The sequence below is a fragment of the Hemiscyllium ocellatum genome, chromosome 9 (assembly GCF_020745735.1).
Source record: "Hemiscyllium ocellatum isolate sHemOce1 chromosome 9, sHemOce1.pat.X.cur, whole genome shotgun sequence".
NCBI classification, from domain to species: Eukaryota; Metazoa; Chordata; class Chondrichthyes; order Orectolobiformes; family Hemiscylliidae; genus Hemiscyllium; species Hemiscyllium ocellatum.
The window spans coordinates 25,074,947-25,090,608 of record NC_083409.1 but is presented as its reverse complement, the minus strand read 5'-3'; the positions used below and the strand labels follow the sequence as shown (position 1 = coordinate 25,090,608).

Here is a 15,662-nt window from a genome sequence, read left to right as displayed (position 1 = left end):
TGTCTTGTTTCCAGCTTTGGTGGTCTCGTCTAAATTTTATTGATTTTTGTTTCTAACAGCATGAAACTGATGGGGTACATGAGACGCAAATGGGGCTCGTAACTCGTCAGTGCAGAGTACTCAACCCCAACAGTTTTTAAAAAAATATATAATAAAAATGAATATTAATAAAGACACACAAACTAGCTCGCGCGCACTTACCAACGACTCACCGTTCCACAGGTACACAGGACCATGTCGAGGCGGGAGCGGGAAGGGGCGGGGCTAACGACTGGGGGGGCGTGGCAGTGAAGGGGGCCAGTGTGGGCGGGGTCAGGCATGGAGGGGGTTTGAGAAAGGGGCGGGGCGTAGCGCGGCGTGGGAAGAGAGGGTTTTCGCGTGGGGTTGCGGGCAACGGCCGGCAGGGGTCGCCGGCGCGAGACGCAGGCGGAGTCCCGCAGACTGGTAGGGGGGAAAGAGACCTGGCGGCGTGTCGTCACTGCGCGGTCGCGCGCGCTGCGGCAGGCAGGCGGGCGGGCGGCGTGCTCGCGCGCGCGGGGGTGACGCGCGCTCTGGCCGGCTGACGCGCTTGTTGTGGAGTCTTGTCAGTAAGATGGCGGATGATCGACAGTGAGTGACGATCCCTTGTCCCGACTGAGAGGAGGAAGCGAGCCAGCAACACCCAGGGCAGAGGAGACACTGCGGACCCGGCCAGGAATGGTCGTTAACCGGTGGATGCCCCCGACTCGCTGCTGGGATCCGTAATCCGCGCCTGTGTGTCTGTCAAGGGAGGGTTGGAAGGAAGGAAGCAGGACCATCTTCAGGACACAGACATCGATCATGAAATTCGCCGAACATCTCTCAGCCCACATCACGCCGGAATGGCGCAAACAGTACATCCAGTACGAGGTGAGCTGCGGCACGACCGGCCAGGGAGCCGCACGGGTTAATGGCACAATGGACAGCTCTGAACAGAAGAGGATGAGGGACAGACTGGAGGATGAGTGAAGGACAGATTGGAGTGAGAGAGAGAGTGTGAGGAGGGTTGATGGAGTGAGAGAGAGTGGGGGGTGAAGGAGGGGGAGAGAGAGAGAGAGACTGGAGGGTGAAGGAGTGGGAGAGAGAGAGAGACTGGAGGGGGGTAGAGAGACGGGAGGGTGAAGGAGGTGGGGAGAGAGACGGGAGGGTGAAGGAGGGGGGGGGGAGAGAGACGGGAGGGTGAAGGAGGGGGGGGAGAGAGACGGGAGGGTGAAGGAGGGGGGGAGAGAGACGGGAGGGTGAAGGAGGGGGGGAGAGAGACGGGAGGGTGAAGGAGGGGGGGAGAGAGAGAGAGACTGGAGGGTGAAGGAGTGGGAGAGAGAGAGACTGGAGGGGGGGAGAGAGACGGGAGGGTGAAGGAGGGGGGGAGAGAGACGGGAGGGTGAAGGAGGGGGGGAGAGAGACGGGAGGGTGAAGGAGGGGGAGAGAGAGACGGGAGGGTGAAGGAGGGGGGGAGAGAGACGGGAGGGTGAAGGAGGGGGGGAGAGAGACGGGAGGGTGAAGGGGGGGGAGAGAGACGGGAGGGTGAAGGAGGGGAGAGAGAGAGAGACGGGAGGGTGAAGGAGGGGGGGGAGAGAGACGGGAGGGTGAAGGAGGGGGGAGAGAGACGGGAGGGTGAAGGAGGGGGGAGAGAGACGGGAGGGTGAAGGAGGGGGGAGAGAGACGGGAGGGTGAAGGAGGGGGGGGAGAGAGAGAGAGACGGGAGGGTGAAGGAGGGGGGTAGAGAGACGGGAAGGTGAAGGAGGGGGGGAGAGAGAGAGAGACTGGAGGGGGGGAGAGAGACTGGAGGGGGGGAGAGAGACGGGAGGGTGAAGGAGGGGGGGAGAGAGACGGGAGGGTGAAGGGGGGGGGAGAGAGACGGGAGGGTGAAGGAGGGGGGGAGAGAGACGGGAGGGTGAAGGAGGGGGGGGAGAGAGACGGGAGGGTGAAGGAGAGGGGGAGAGAGACGGGAGGGTGAAGGAGAGGGGGGAGAGAGACGGGAGGGTGAAGGAGAGGGGGAGAGAGACGGGAGGGTGAAGGAGAGGGGGAGAGAGACGGGAGGGTGAAGGAGGGGGGGGAGAGAGACGGGAGGGTGAAGAGAGGGGGGGAGAGAGAGAGAGAGAGACTGGAGGGTGAAGGAGTGGGAGAGAGAGAGACTGGAGGGGGGTAGAGAGACGGGAGGGTGAAGGAGGGGGGGAGAGAGACGGGAGGGTGAAGGAGGGGGGGGAGAGAGACGGGAGGGTGAAGGAGGGGGGGGGAGAGAGAGACGGAGGGTGAAGGAGGGGGGGAGAGAGACGGGAGGGTGAAGGAGGGGGGGGAGAGAGACGGGAGGGTGAAGGAGGGGGGGAGAGAGACGGGAGGGTGAAGGAGGGGGGGGGGAGAGAGGGGAGGGTGAAGGAGGGGGGTGGAGAGGGAGACGGGAGGGTGAAGGAGTGGGAGAGAGAGAGAGAGACTGGAGGGGGGTAGAGAGACGGGAGGGTGAAGGAGGGGGTTAGAGAGACGGGAGGGTGAAGGACGGGGGGGGAGAGAGACTGGAGGGTGAAGGACGGGGGGGAGAGAGACGGGAGGGTGAAGGAGGGGGGGGAGAGAGAGACGGGAGGGTGAAGGAGGGGGGGAGAGAGGGAGTCGGGAGGGTGAAGGAGGGGGTGGAGAGAGGGAGAGGGAGGGTGAAGGAGGGGGTGGAGAGAGGGAGACGGGAGGGTGAAGGGGGCGAGAGAGGGAGACGGGAGGGTGAAGGAGGGGGGGGAGAGAGGGAGACGGGAGGGTGAAGGAGGGGGGGAGAGAGGGAGACGGGAGGGTGAAGGAGTGGGAGAGAGAGAGGGAGACTGGAGGGTGAAGGATAGGGAGAGAGAGAGAGGGAGACTGGAGGCTGAAGGAGTGGGAGAGAGAGAGAGGGAGACTGGAGGGTGAAGGAGGGGGGGGGGGAGAGAGAGAGAGACTGGAGGGTGAAGGAGTGGGAGAGAGAGAGTGAGACTGGAGAGTGAAGGAGTGGGAGAGAGAGGGAGACTGGAGGGTGAAGGAGAGGGGGAGAGAGGGAGACTGGAGGGTGAAGGAGTGGGAGAGAGAGAGGGAGACTGGAGGGTGAAGGAGTGGGAGAGAGAGAGAGAGGGACTGGAGGGTGAAGGAGGGGGAGAGAGAGAGAGAGACTGGAGAGTGAAGGAGTGGGAGAGAGAGGGAGACTGGAGGGTGAAGGAGAGGGGGAGAGAGGGAGACTGGAGGGTGAAGGAGAGTGTGTGAGAGAGGGAGACTGGAGGGTGAAGGGGGGGGAGAGAGGGAGACTGCAGGGTGAAGGACTGGGGGAGAGAGAGTCGAGAGGATGAAGGGAGGGCAAGGGAGAGAGACAGAGATGAGAGGGTGAAGGAGGGAGAGAGAGAGGCTGGAGGGCAAGGGAGAGAGAGAGGCGAGATGGAGAGGCTGGAGGGCGAGGGAGAGAGAGAAAGGCGAGATTGAGAGGCTGGGGGCAAAGGAGGGGAGAGAGAGACTAGAGGGAGAAGCTGGAGGGCAAAGGAGGGAGAGAGAGCGGGAGGAACTGAAGTGTGAAGGCGTATTGGGGGGAAGGGGTTGCTAGGTGAGAAGGGAGGTGTTTTGAGGGTGAATGGAAAGAGGTAAGGAATGAAGAGAGATGGGGAGCAGATGGGGAATGAAAAGATTGGAGGTGAGACAGATGGGAAAGGGCTTGAGGGCAGTTAGCCAAGAATGGATTGGTCGGTGATGCAGAGTGATGGGAACAGTGAGTGAGTGAGGAGATAGGGGATTGATTTTGGGGAGTGGTCTTTAGTGGTGGAGGTAATGGGAAGGAGTTTCGTGGTCTGTTTGGGGGTGGGGAGAGAAGATGAAGTGTTGTAGATGGAGATCTACATGGTCCTCCAACCGTAGTAATGCTCAAGACCTCTGGAAATGCAAAGAACTGCAGATAGAGAATGTTGCTGAACAGTGACCTTGGAGTGCAGGTTCATAGTTCCTTGCAAGTGGAGTCTCAGGTAGATAGGGTCGTGAAGAAGACATTTCATTTGGTATGCTCTCCTTTATTGGTCAGAACATTGAGTATAGGTGTTGAGAGGTCATGTTGCGGCTGTACAGGACATTGATTTGGCCACTTTTAGAATACAGTGTGCAATTCTAGCTTCCCTGCTATTGGAAGAATGTTGAAAACTTGAAAGGATTCGGAAAAGATTTACAAGGATGTTGCTGGGTTGGAGAGTTTGAGCTATAGGGAGAGGCAGAATGGGCAGAGGTTGTTTTCCCTGAAGTGTCAGAGGCCAAGGGGTGACCTTATAGAGGCTTATTAAGGCAGGGATAGGGTAAATAGACAGGGTCTTTCCCCTGGGTTGGGGGAATCCAGAACTAGAGGGCATAGGATTAGGGTGAGAGGGGAAAAATATAAAAGGGACCTAAGGGGCAACTTTTTCATTCAGAGGATGGTAAGTATATGGAATGAACTGTGAAAGGAAGTGGTGGAAGCTGGTACAATTACAACATTTAAAGGACATGTGGATGGGTACATGAATGGGAAGGATTTAGGGGGATATGGGCCAAGTGCTGGCAAATGGAACTAGATTAATTTAGGATATCTGGCCGTCATGGACGAATTGGACTGAAGGGTCTGTTTCCGTGCTGTACATTATTATGACTAATATCTAGTGGTGATGTTTTGTGAATGGGAGGAGATTCATTAAATTAAAGATATTCGACACAGTAAATTGATTTTGGAGGGATGAAAGGATAAAAGCAGTATTGAATTGAAAAATAAACACAATTCATATTACGTTCCAAGACATTTGGGTTTGAAATTGTGTAAAAAGCTTGAATAGCTTAGTTCGCCTTTTAATGTGCAGTAGCTGTATTCGGGCCTACTTCTGGAAAGATTCTTTATTATAAGCTATTAGCAGATTTTTTTTGCATTTTTGAGCGACTGCTGGGGAGTGGAATTTTAGCATTAGATTGATAGTAAGCCTTTGTCATTGAACATCATTTTTTGAACACTATATAAAATGTAAAATTGCAATGGTGATTGATAGATGGGAACACAATTTTTGAGTAGAGTCTGAGTTAAAATAACTACATTATACCTATGTTTGTGTCTGCAAATACTGAAGAAAATCATGAATATTGAATGTAAAAGTCTCGATTGTAAATGTTGGGATATTATCACAGCACAATATAATCAGTAGTATATCAGGAATTTTCAGTATTCTGCAAAAAATCTGAAAACAAGTGGAAAAGAGGGTCTGGATTTACAGAGGAATGAGAGAGAGTAAAGGAAGACTACTTTTGATCTTTTGCTTGTTGGTCAAAGTCATTGAGAGTTGCCATGCTTAGTCTCGGCAGCCCCAGCTAGAACTAATTAGTTATAGTACTCCTTCTGAGATGACCCATGCCCGGGTGTGTCAGTTTACTACTAACAGTTGAATAACTTCATAGAATCATACAGCCATCATGTCTGTGCTAGTTCTTGGAAAGAGCGATCCAGTTGTAACCCTGTCAATCTTTTCCTTTTCAAGGACATATCAAATGTCCGTTTGAAAACTATTGGAATCACATCCGTTTCAAGAAATACACTCCACATCATTCAAAGTTGCACAAAACAATTTTTTAAACAGCTTGTCAAGCATTACTATCTCAGCTGAAACTGTGTTGCCAGAACAAAAACTGCACAACCTGTAAGAAACAAAAGGGAGTTAAGAATGTGTTTTTATGCAGGCTGTTATACTTTTAAAAACAGACATAGGATGTACACATCATTCCTCAACCAACCCCAAACCAATAATCTTCAGAGCATTGGATTAATTACAGAACTGGCACTTATGAGTTAATTAGTTATGTTTGTCTCTACCTTATAGTTATTTATAATTCAGCAAAGTATAATGCTATCATTATTCTAATGCTAGGCACACTTGACTTCTGTCAAGGATTACACCTCACCGAAAAAATAAACTCTGCAAAAATGGTTTGGAACGACTGTATTGATGAATGTCTGTGTATGTAATATGAAATAAAAGCCAGTAATGCAGTCTAGCAAACAGTGGCTCTTCTCATTAGAATAGGGGCTTATTTTAGAATAGATGCAATGAAAGCTGAAATTTGATGACATTCCCTGCAAAACTATTCCCTGATTTGAAGCAAAAAACTCAACAAGCACGGAAGAGTTTGTGTGCCTTTTACTGTGGTGGCCCCCCCACTTTGATAATGGCAAGACATTTGCAAATATTGCTGCAACTTTCTACGGGGTGAGGTGGCATGTTTATGAAACTAAAACGTGCCAAACATTAAAATAATGATAGCATTATACAATGCTGAGTTATAATTAACGATATGGTGGAGACTGGCATACCTAATTAAATTTAAGTGCCGGTTCTGTAATTAATCCAGTGTGCTGACAATTGTTGGTTTGGTGGTGGATTTTTATATGCCTAAAGATGATATGTATATCCTATACCAGTTTTTAAAATTATGGCAACCTGCAATTGTTTTGCTAGTTCTGTGCTGAGATTTTTCTGGGCTCTCATTAGTGTTGCACAGCTGTTTGCAAAGCCTGGACTATGGTTGAGTACACTGATGTCCAGCCTTCCATATTATACCTTCGGTAAACACTATTCGTGTCCTTCGTCACTCCCAGCATTGTGCACCTATCATTCCTGTGCTTGCTGACCTATATTGGTTCCCTCTTAGGCAGAGTCTAGATTTGTACCTTCTCATGCTTACTTTAAAAATAGCTTTTTATCTCAGTGTTGAAGTCTATTCTTCTTCTGTTTCACAAGTTGTCCTCAGGTCTGCATTCATTTAGTTTTGGTCTCTTGAGAATCGCAAATTTGAATTATTGCAGCATTAGTGACTGTTGCCTGCTGCTGCCAAAGGCTGGGGCTCTGAAATTCCTTTCCGAAGCCTTTAAATCTCAATTTTTTGCCTTTGACCAAACATTTGGCCATCTGACTTGATATGATCTTAAGAGACTCTATCAAATCTTGCTTTGTAATGCTCCTGTAAAGTTTAGACAATTTATCATGCTATGTTGTTGATGCTAGGCAAACTACTCATAGTATGGATGTGTGTTCATCTGTCACGTCGTGTAGCAAACATCAATGGATGGTTGAGAAAAGACAATGAAGCAAAGACAACTACTATATCATTGTAAGTTATTTGTGATGAAAAAATATTCCAATCAGCATTACAAATCCCTTTTCTAATGTTGACCATGCGAAAAAATTACCTGCTTGACTTTCTCCTTTTTTTCTTCGATCAGTATCTGATGGGGGATTCTTCCAAGTTCAGTCAGTGCAAAAATCTTCAGAGGGATTTGCAGAGAGAATTCATAATGAAGCTACACTGCAACTGCCTTCCCCCATATGACACTAGCTGTCACATTCTGCTAAGTTTAAATGTCCCAGAATGTAGTGTGTTAGCATAAATGTGAGTGAATGTGTGAATATGTCGGTGTTTAAGTGGGTATTGGCAAATAGTATGGCAAAGGTTGAGTCAGGAACTAGTTGGGAATTTTGAGGTGGGCGATAGGGATTGGGAAGGGAATTGGATGGTTGGGTTGGTAAGGCCATGGTTAGTCGGTGTTTAAATCGGGAGGTCCGGGTGTTTGGAGGGTCACATGTGGGTATGAGTGTTAGGCAAATCAAGAGATAAGGGTTAAAATTTCAGAGAATTGGAGAAGCTGTAAGGTCAAGATGATATCCGACGATCAAAGGGAAGGGTTGGTGAGGGGTGGAGAGGATCGGGGTCAAAGAATTCAGAGGATCAGGGAGTCAGCAGAGAAATTGGAAAGGTCAGTTGTATAATTGCCCAGGAGTTAGGTGTAGTTTTAATGTTTGTAATGTTTCTTCTATAACTATCCAATTAAGGAAGCTAGATCTTCTCCAAGTCTAACTGAGAGTCAGAAATATTTATGCAGGATCCTGGAGGAATTGACTGTCTAGAAATGGGGCTTCGGGATGTAATGGATGCATGTCACTCCTTCTCTCCCACCATGATGAAAAGGGATCCTTGAATTGGAGATGGTCCAGAGAAGGTTCAGTAGATTGGTGCCTCCTGGGATGGCAGAGTGGTCTTGTGATGAGAAGCTGCCTAAATTGGTACATCACAGCCAAAGCATTTGGGGTTTTGAAATACATGAAGGCCATAATGAAATTTTATGAGACTCCTTCAATGAATTGCCATTTCTCTCCTAAATTTGCTGCTGGTAGTTTTACTAATAAGCCCATCAGCAGCAAGTATGGGAAACAGTCTCTGATTGGAGGAGCAGAATGTGTGAAAGCATGCGTCATTGGGTTCAGGTTGAAGCCTCACAGCAAAAATGGCACCATTGGTGGAAAGTCTGCTTGGCAGGTGAAAGAGGCATGGCATTTGACACTGTCCTATTCCGTTTGTGGGTGCACGACTATGAAATTCTCCACAGGTTACCCTTTGCTCCCTGTGAGAGGAGCCAAGCATATTGAAGTTCAGACCAGCTGTCACCTTTACAATCTAAGGCAGAGGATATCTTCCCACTCCTGTAACCCTCAGATCCCGCTTTATCAAGAATAGCAAGAGTGCAGGGATGTCATATTTGCTGTGCTGGTGTGCAAAAAGAGGCGTGGCTAGGTATATGTTGATGGCTGTGGGGGCCAAGGCTGTGCACAAAGAGCGAATTGAGTAGCAGACCAAAGTCTATCCCTCTTGTAGAAGTACTGTCTTCCCTGAGAGTCAACAATCGGCATGGTGGCTCAGTGGTTAGCACTGCTGCCTCACAGCATCAGGGGGCAGGGTTTGATTCCAGCCTTGGGTGACTGTCTGTATGGAGTTTGCACATTCTCTCTGTGTCTGCATGGGTTTCTTCTGGGTGCTCCGGTTTCCTCTCACAATCCAAAGATGTGCAGGTTAGGTGAATTGGCCACGCTAAATTGCCCAATGTGTTGAGGGATGTATAGGTTAGGTCTATTACTTGGGAAATGTAGAGCAATAGGGTAGGGGAATGGGCTTGGGTGGGTTACTGTTTGGAAGGTCAGTGTGGACTTGTTGGGCCAAATGACCTGTTTCCACACTTTGGGGAATCTATGAGTCATGATGGCAGTGACGATCTCTGAACCTGCAAGGCTGTGAGGGGTATGTGTACATATGACTGAAGTTTGGGGTGGGGTAAGGTGGTGAGGGAGGAGAGATGGGAGAGTGTATGTGTCAGGGAGGGAGCTCTACCACCTAGAAGCGCAAGGTCAATAGCTATATGGGAACACCATCTGCGAGGTCCACCCCAAGCAACGCACCATCCTGGCTTGGAAATATATTGCCATTCCTCCACTGTCACTGGGTCACAATTCTGGAAGTCCTGCCTAATGGCACTGTGGATGTATCTATACTATAAGAACTGCAGTGTTTCAAGGAGGGGACTCCTCAACATCATCTTGAGGCAGTTGGGGATGAGTAACAAATGCTGGTCTAGTCAGCGATGCCCATATCCCTTGGAATAATAAAAACAGACCTACATTGTTTGGTGTTTGGAAGAATGAGAGTTAATCTGTTTGGGACATACAAGATTGCAATGGAGCTTGACAGGACAGACAACTGTTTCTTCTAGCTGGGCGATCAGGAAAATTGGGAGCTGTCTCAGAATAAAGAATCAGTCATTTAGAACAGAGATGAGAAGAAATTTTTTCACTCCAAAGGATTGTTAATCAATGGAATTCTCACCCAGAGGGTGATGGATACCCCATCGGTGAATATATTTAAGGCTGCGCTTGATAGATCATTAGTCTCAGAATCAACGGGACATATGAAGTGAGTGGGAAAGTGGATTCGAAGCCAAAGATAAATCATGATCATATTAAAAATTGAAAAATTATGTGGTCTACTCCGGCTCCTGTATGTTGTGTTCCTATAGAATCACACAGCGTGGAATGAGATCATTCAGGTCGTTATGCTTTAAAGTGGCTACCCAATTCACTTCTCTTCTCTGCTCTTGTTGCTCTGCAAACCTATTCTTTTTTTCAGTATATCCAATTGTCTTTTGAAGAAACTGCTTCCAGCACTCTTTCAAACAGTGCATTTGAAATCATAACTTGCTGTGATTCCTGTCATTGTTCCTCTTTTTTGCCAATTATTTTAAATCTGTATCCTCTGGTTACTGAACCTCTCACCAGGGAAACCATCTGTAGTTGCTTTAGTATTGTCCCCTTTTTGATTTATGCAGCGTTCAATGATAACTTAGTGAGAATAACCAAGATGTCGAATGCAATGACAATTTTGTTAATTTCACTATTTAATGTGTCCCAAACTGACATTATTATTATTTATGCAAAACATATATTGTGGGTGGCATGGTGCCTTAGTGGTTAGTACTGCTGCCTCACAGTGCCAGGGACCTCAAGTTCAATTCCACGCTTGGGGAACTCTCTGTAGTATTTGCACGTTGTCTCCATGTCTGTGTGGCTTTCTTCCAGGTGCTCTGGTTGCCTTACACAGTCAAGAGATCTGCAGGTTAGATGGATTGGCCGTGCTAAATTGACCGTAGTGTTCAGGGATGTGTAGGCTAGGTAGATTAGCCGTGGGAAATTCAGGGATCTGGCAGGGGCCTGTGTGTAGAAGGGATGCCTTTCAGAGGTTTGGTATGGACTCGATGAGCTGAATGGCCTGCTTCCACATTCTAGTGATTCTGTGATTATTTTTATGAAATAATATCAGTGGGGGAATAAAATGGACAAAGTAATTTCATGAATATTACACACAATATAGCAAGCACCCATAACTCTGGATTTCTTGGCACAGAAGGCTGTGGAGGCCAAGTCATTGAGTGTATTTAAGACAGAGAGATAGATATGTATATTAGTACCAAGGAAATTGAGAAACTTATCAGCCATGATTGAATGACAGAACAGACTTGATGGGCTGAATGGCTTAATTCCTGCTCTTATATCTTTTGGTCTTATGGTTTGCCATGGAAGCTTTGGACCAAACACAATCAAATGGGACTAGATTAATTGTGAAAGCTGGGTTGGGCTGAAGAGCCTGTTTCTATGCTGTAAACCTCTAACTCATTAGCTGACCCAGGATAACTGAAGATAGCGATGTTTTATCCTTATAGGAACAGTGCTACTAATGATTTGGCACTGGGGACGACTGCTCCTACTTCAGTCAGTTGTGACCTTCAGCTGCATATCTGTATGTCTGGAATTCATCGTCTGTCAGTCTGGAATGTTATATGGCAGCTTTTGTATTTTTAAGAAAGGCTAAGCACTTCTAATTACTGTGTACAGTATCAGGTTTGTACAAATGGTGTTCACGAAAATTGTGATCAGTGTCTTCAGCCATTGTTTTTCTCCCTTGCCATTGGTTCCTTTCACTTTCATTGATTCTTTTTTGGTCATTGTCTTGGGTTCATTTGCAACCTTGACAGGTACTGTTTTGATCTGAGCTTAGCTTTAGACTCTCACCAGTGGTAGGCAGGATAAAAAAAGGTTAACTATCTCTGCATTATCAACTGCCTCCATATATCTGTGTTTGGAGAAACATTCATGACCTCATGGGTTGGTTAGTGCATCTAGACAAGTTTTCAATCATGAACCTCTCCAACCTGCTTTGGCTGTTTGTAACCCAATAAGCACAGTTCCTCTGACTTTGGCTCTTTTATTTAGTTATATGCTTCTGTTATCCCATTACTGGTAACAAAGTCATCAGCCATGCCAGTCCTAATCTTTGGATTTTTCTACCTAAGCCCAACTATATGGAAAGGTCCAAACCTCAACTCTTTGATCCAGCTTTTGGCCAGCCCTCATAACTTTCTCTCGCTGGCATAGTACCCATTATGTTCACCTTTCCATTTGTTATCTTAATGTTGAAATCACTAATGTGAATGCAACTTGTTACTGTATATATTATAACATTTGTAATGTTATAGATATTTGAAGGCAATTTAAGTCTGATCTGGGGATTGAATGTCACAAAAGACACATTTAGGTAACAGAATAAAATAAAACATGCAGGATTTTGACAGGAGACAGTGTGGTTTACACTAAAGGAAACCGTGTATCTATATAATTATAGAGAGGGATATGCTTTAGTAATTCAGCAGGAACTTTAAAATGAGTGTTTGGGAATGTTGTCATTACTGCTTATGTATAGTACAATTGAAGTGTGTAGAGTATGTCAGCAATTCTGTAGGCTTAGTTTGTTTGTGGTTGTCTTTTGGCTGAATCCTAAAATTGGATTACACCTTGGAATAATCCAGGCAGCTATTTTCTTTTCTATGTTATAGAAAGGTTAATGAATTTTAAAAACTAAGAAATCACTTTTTTTCACTGTCATAGAATTTTTAATGACCAGGCACTGCCAGGCAATCAGTTGTAGCATTTTGTGATGTTACATCCTGAAAAATATTAGCACATTCTTTTGATGATAACTGAATGAATCTACTCTCTCTCTTGAGAAAGCCTGCAAACAAGTGCCCTGTAAGAGAGAGTGATTCTAACTGGACAGCAGTAGGATCCTTGCTCAGTATCTCTTCTGATAATTTGCACAGTTTTAGATAGTTGCAGCTGCACATGAGGATGACCAAAGCCTAAGTTTCTTACTATCTGGCACCATGGATGGATTTGGACAAATGAAGCATATTTCTGCAGCAATGCTGTGCATCTTTATTGACCAAACAGAGGTCTGCCAGTATGGATTCTTTGGTTGTTTGTAGAAGGCTAAGTACAGACTCTATTTAACCAGAACATAATTGCAAAACCCACAACCAAAATGTCTACTGTTAGATGATATTTTGTGAATAGGCTGCACTTGCTGAACAGTCTTGTGTTCAAATGGCTACACTAACAATCAATTTTATGGTAATTAATCAAGTTTGTAATACAGAATACATATAAACAGTCAGTTCTGCTATAATGCGTGTTTCTTCAATGTGAATTGGCTTTAATGTGGTTGAAGAATTTAGATTGTTATTTGTAGAATGCAAACTTTCCTTGCCTGTATTGCCTATAACGCAATTCCGGCCCCTTTAGTTTAAATGGTGCAGCTGTTGCACTATTCTCTTATATGCAGGATCGCACGGGAGCTGAACGATCATGTTATATCAAAACCGACTCTATATACAGTACGAAGGAGGCTAAATGGTCCATTGTGTCTATGCCAATGAAAAAAGAGCAATCCATTTAATCCCACTTCCTAGCTCTTAGTTCATAGCCCTGTGGAATGGGCATTTTAAGCATACAATTCAGATATTGTTTCAAATATGGCCAAGACTCCCAACAAAAGCATTTCTTCTCAATAACCCTCAATATTCCTCTAATAATTACTTGAGATCAGTACCTTCTGATTATTGACCTTTATACTAAGGGAATTGAGGGAGGAGGCTCAGAACTTTATGTATTTCAATTAAATCTTCCCTCCGCTTTTTCTGTTATAGAAGAAAAAACAAATGGACATCCTGTAACATTCTCTCATAGTTAAAATTCTATGATCGTGTCCTTTCCATAAATAAACATGCACAGTTCTCTAGCTGTGGTCTAATTACTATTTTAACTGTTTCAGCATAATATCGCTGCCCTTATATTCTATTACTCACCTAAAAAAAAATGTAGAGTAGTGTGTAAATAGTCCAACTCAGGAAGGGGTCGTACTGGATCTAGTGTTGGGGAATGACTTGGCCAGGTGGTGAAGTTTCAGTGGGGGATTACTTTGGGAGTAAAGATCACAATTCCGTATATTTGAGAATACTCTTGGACAAAGACAAAAGTGGTCTTAAAGGAAGAGTGCCAAATATGGGGGAAGGCCCATGGCAAAATTTGGCAGGAGCTGGGGAATGTGGATTGGGAGCAGCTGTTTGAGGGTAAATCCACATTTCATATGTGGGAAGCGTCTAATGAGAGATGGATTAGAATTAAGGACAGACATATCCCTGTGAAAATGAGGGATTGAAATGGCAAGATTAGGAAATCATGGATGACAGGTGAAATTGTGAGACTAGCTAAGAGGAAAAAGGAAGCGTACATAAGGTCTAGGCAACTGAAAACAGACTAAGCTTGGGAAGAATATCGGGAAAGTAGGACCAATCTGAAATGAGGAATTAAGAGGGCTAAAAGGGATCATGAAATATCTTTAGCAAACAGGGTTAAGGAAAATCCCAAAATCTTCTATGTGTATATAAGAAGTAGGGGGGTAACTGGAGAAAGTATTGGCCCCTCAAGGACAAAGGAGGGGAGTTATGCATGGAGTCAGAGAAAATGGGTGAGTACTTTATGTCTGTATTCACCGAAGCAAGGGACATGATGGATGTTGAGGTTGGGGATGGATGTTTTATTACTCTAGCTCAAGTCAGCATGAGGTGGGAAGAAGTGTTGGGTAGTCTAAAAGTCTTTAAGGTGGACAAGTCCCCAGGTCTGGATGGGAACTATTCCAGGTTACAGAGGGAACCAAGAGTGGAAATAGCTGGGGCCATAACAGATATCTTTGCAGCATCCTTGAAACTCCCGCCACCTGACTGGGCTCATTCCCCAACACCAGGTCCAGTATGGCCCCTTTCCGACTTGGACTATTTATTATATTTTTTAAGGTAAGTAATAGAATATAAGGGCAGAGAAATTAGTCCTCAGCAAAGGACTCGCCTTTTTCCCCCTCCGTCCACGCCTCAATGAATTTAATACGTGCCATGACGTCGAATACTTCTTCTGCTGCCTCTGCCTCCGAGCTTACTTTCACAATCAGGACTCCCGCCCACCTTCTGAGGATCCCTTCGCTTACCTCCAACACACTGCATCCACCCGGACACCCCGCGCTGGCCTATAATCTGCCCTCGACCTCTTCATTTCCAACTGCCACCGGGACATTAACCGCCTCAACCTGTCTACCCCTCCCCCTCCCCCACTCCAACCTCTCACCCTCACAACGCGCAGCACTCCAATCCTAACCTCACCATCAAGCCAGCAGATAAAGGGGGCGCAGTGGTAGTCTGGCGCACTGACCTCTACACCGCTGAAGCCAAACGCCAACTCGAAGACACCTTTTCCTACCGCTCCCTCGACCATGACCCCACCCCCCATCACCAAACCATCATCTCCCAAACCATACAGAACCTCATCACCTCAGGAGATCTCCCACCCACAGCTTCCAACCTCATAGTCTGGGAACCCAGCACTGTCAGCTTCTACCTCCATCCCAAGATCCACAAGCATGGCCGACCCATTGTCTCAGCATGCTCCTGCCCCACTGAACTCATCTCTACCTACCTCGACACTGTCCTGTCCCCCCATACATTCGAGACACCACTCACGCCGTCCACCTCCTCCAAGACTTCCGTTTCTCGGGCCCCCACCGCTTCATCTTCACCATGGATATACAATCCCTCTACACCTCCATCCACCATGACCAGGGCCTCCAAGCCCTCAGTTTTTTCCTCTCCCGACGTCCCCACCAGTACCCTTCCACCGACACTCTCATTCATTTGGCCGAACTGGTCCTCACCCTTAACAATTTCTCCTTTGAATCCTCCCACTTCCTCCAGACCAAAGGGGTAGCCATGGGCACGCGTATGGGCCCCACCTATGCCTGTATCTTTGTTGGCTACGTAGAACAGTCGATCTTCCGTAATTACAACGGCACCACTCCCCACCTCTTCCTCCGCTACATTGTTGACTGCATTGGCGCCACCTCGAGCTCCTGAGAGGAGGTTGAGCAATTCATCAACTTCACCAACA

The 15,662-nt window shown here is 46.8% G+C and overlaps 1 protein-coding gene across 1 annotated transcript in view; it reads left to right on the top strand.

The window, feature by feature from the left end:
• The first annotated feature begins 549 nt into the window (after positions 1–549).
• Positions 550–15,662, top strand: part of LOC132818937 (solute carrier family 53 member 1-like) — a 305,740-nt gene continuing 290,627 nt past the window's right edge. The window contains exon 1 of the mRNA XM_060830078.1: positions 550–888. Coding sequence (XP_060686061.1) covers positions 820–888 — 69 coding nt within the window. The 5' untranslated portion in view covers positions 550–819. The remainder of the gene's footprint in view (positions 889–15,662) is intronic.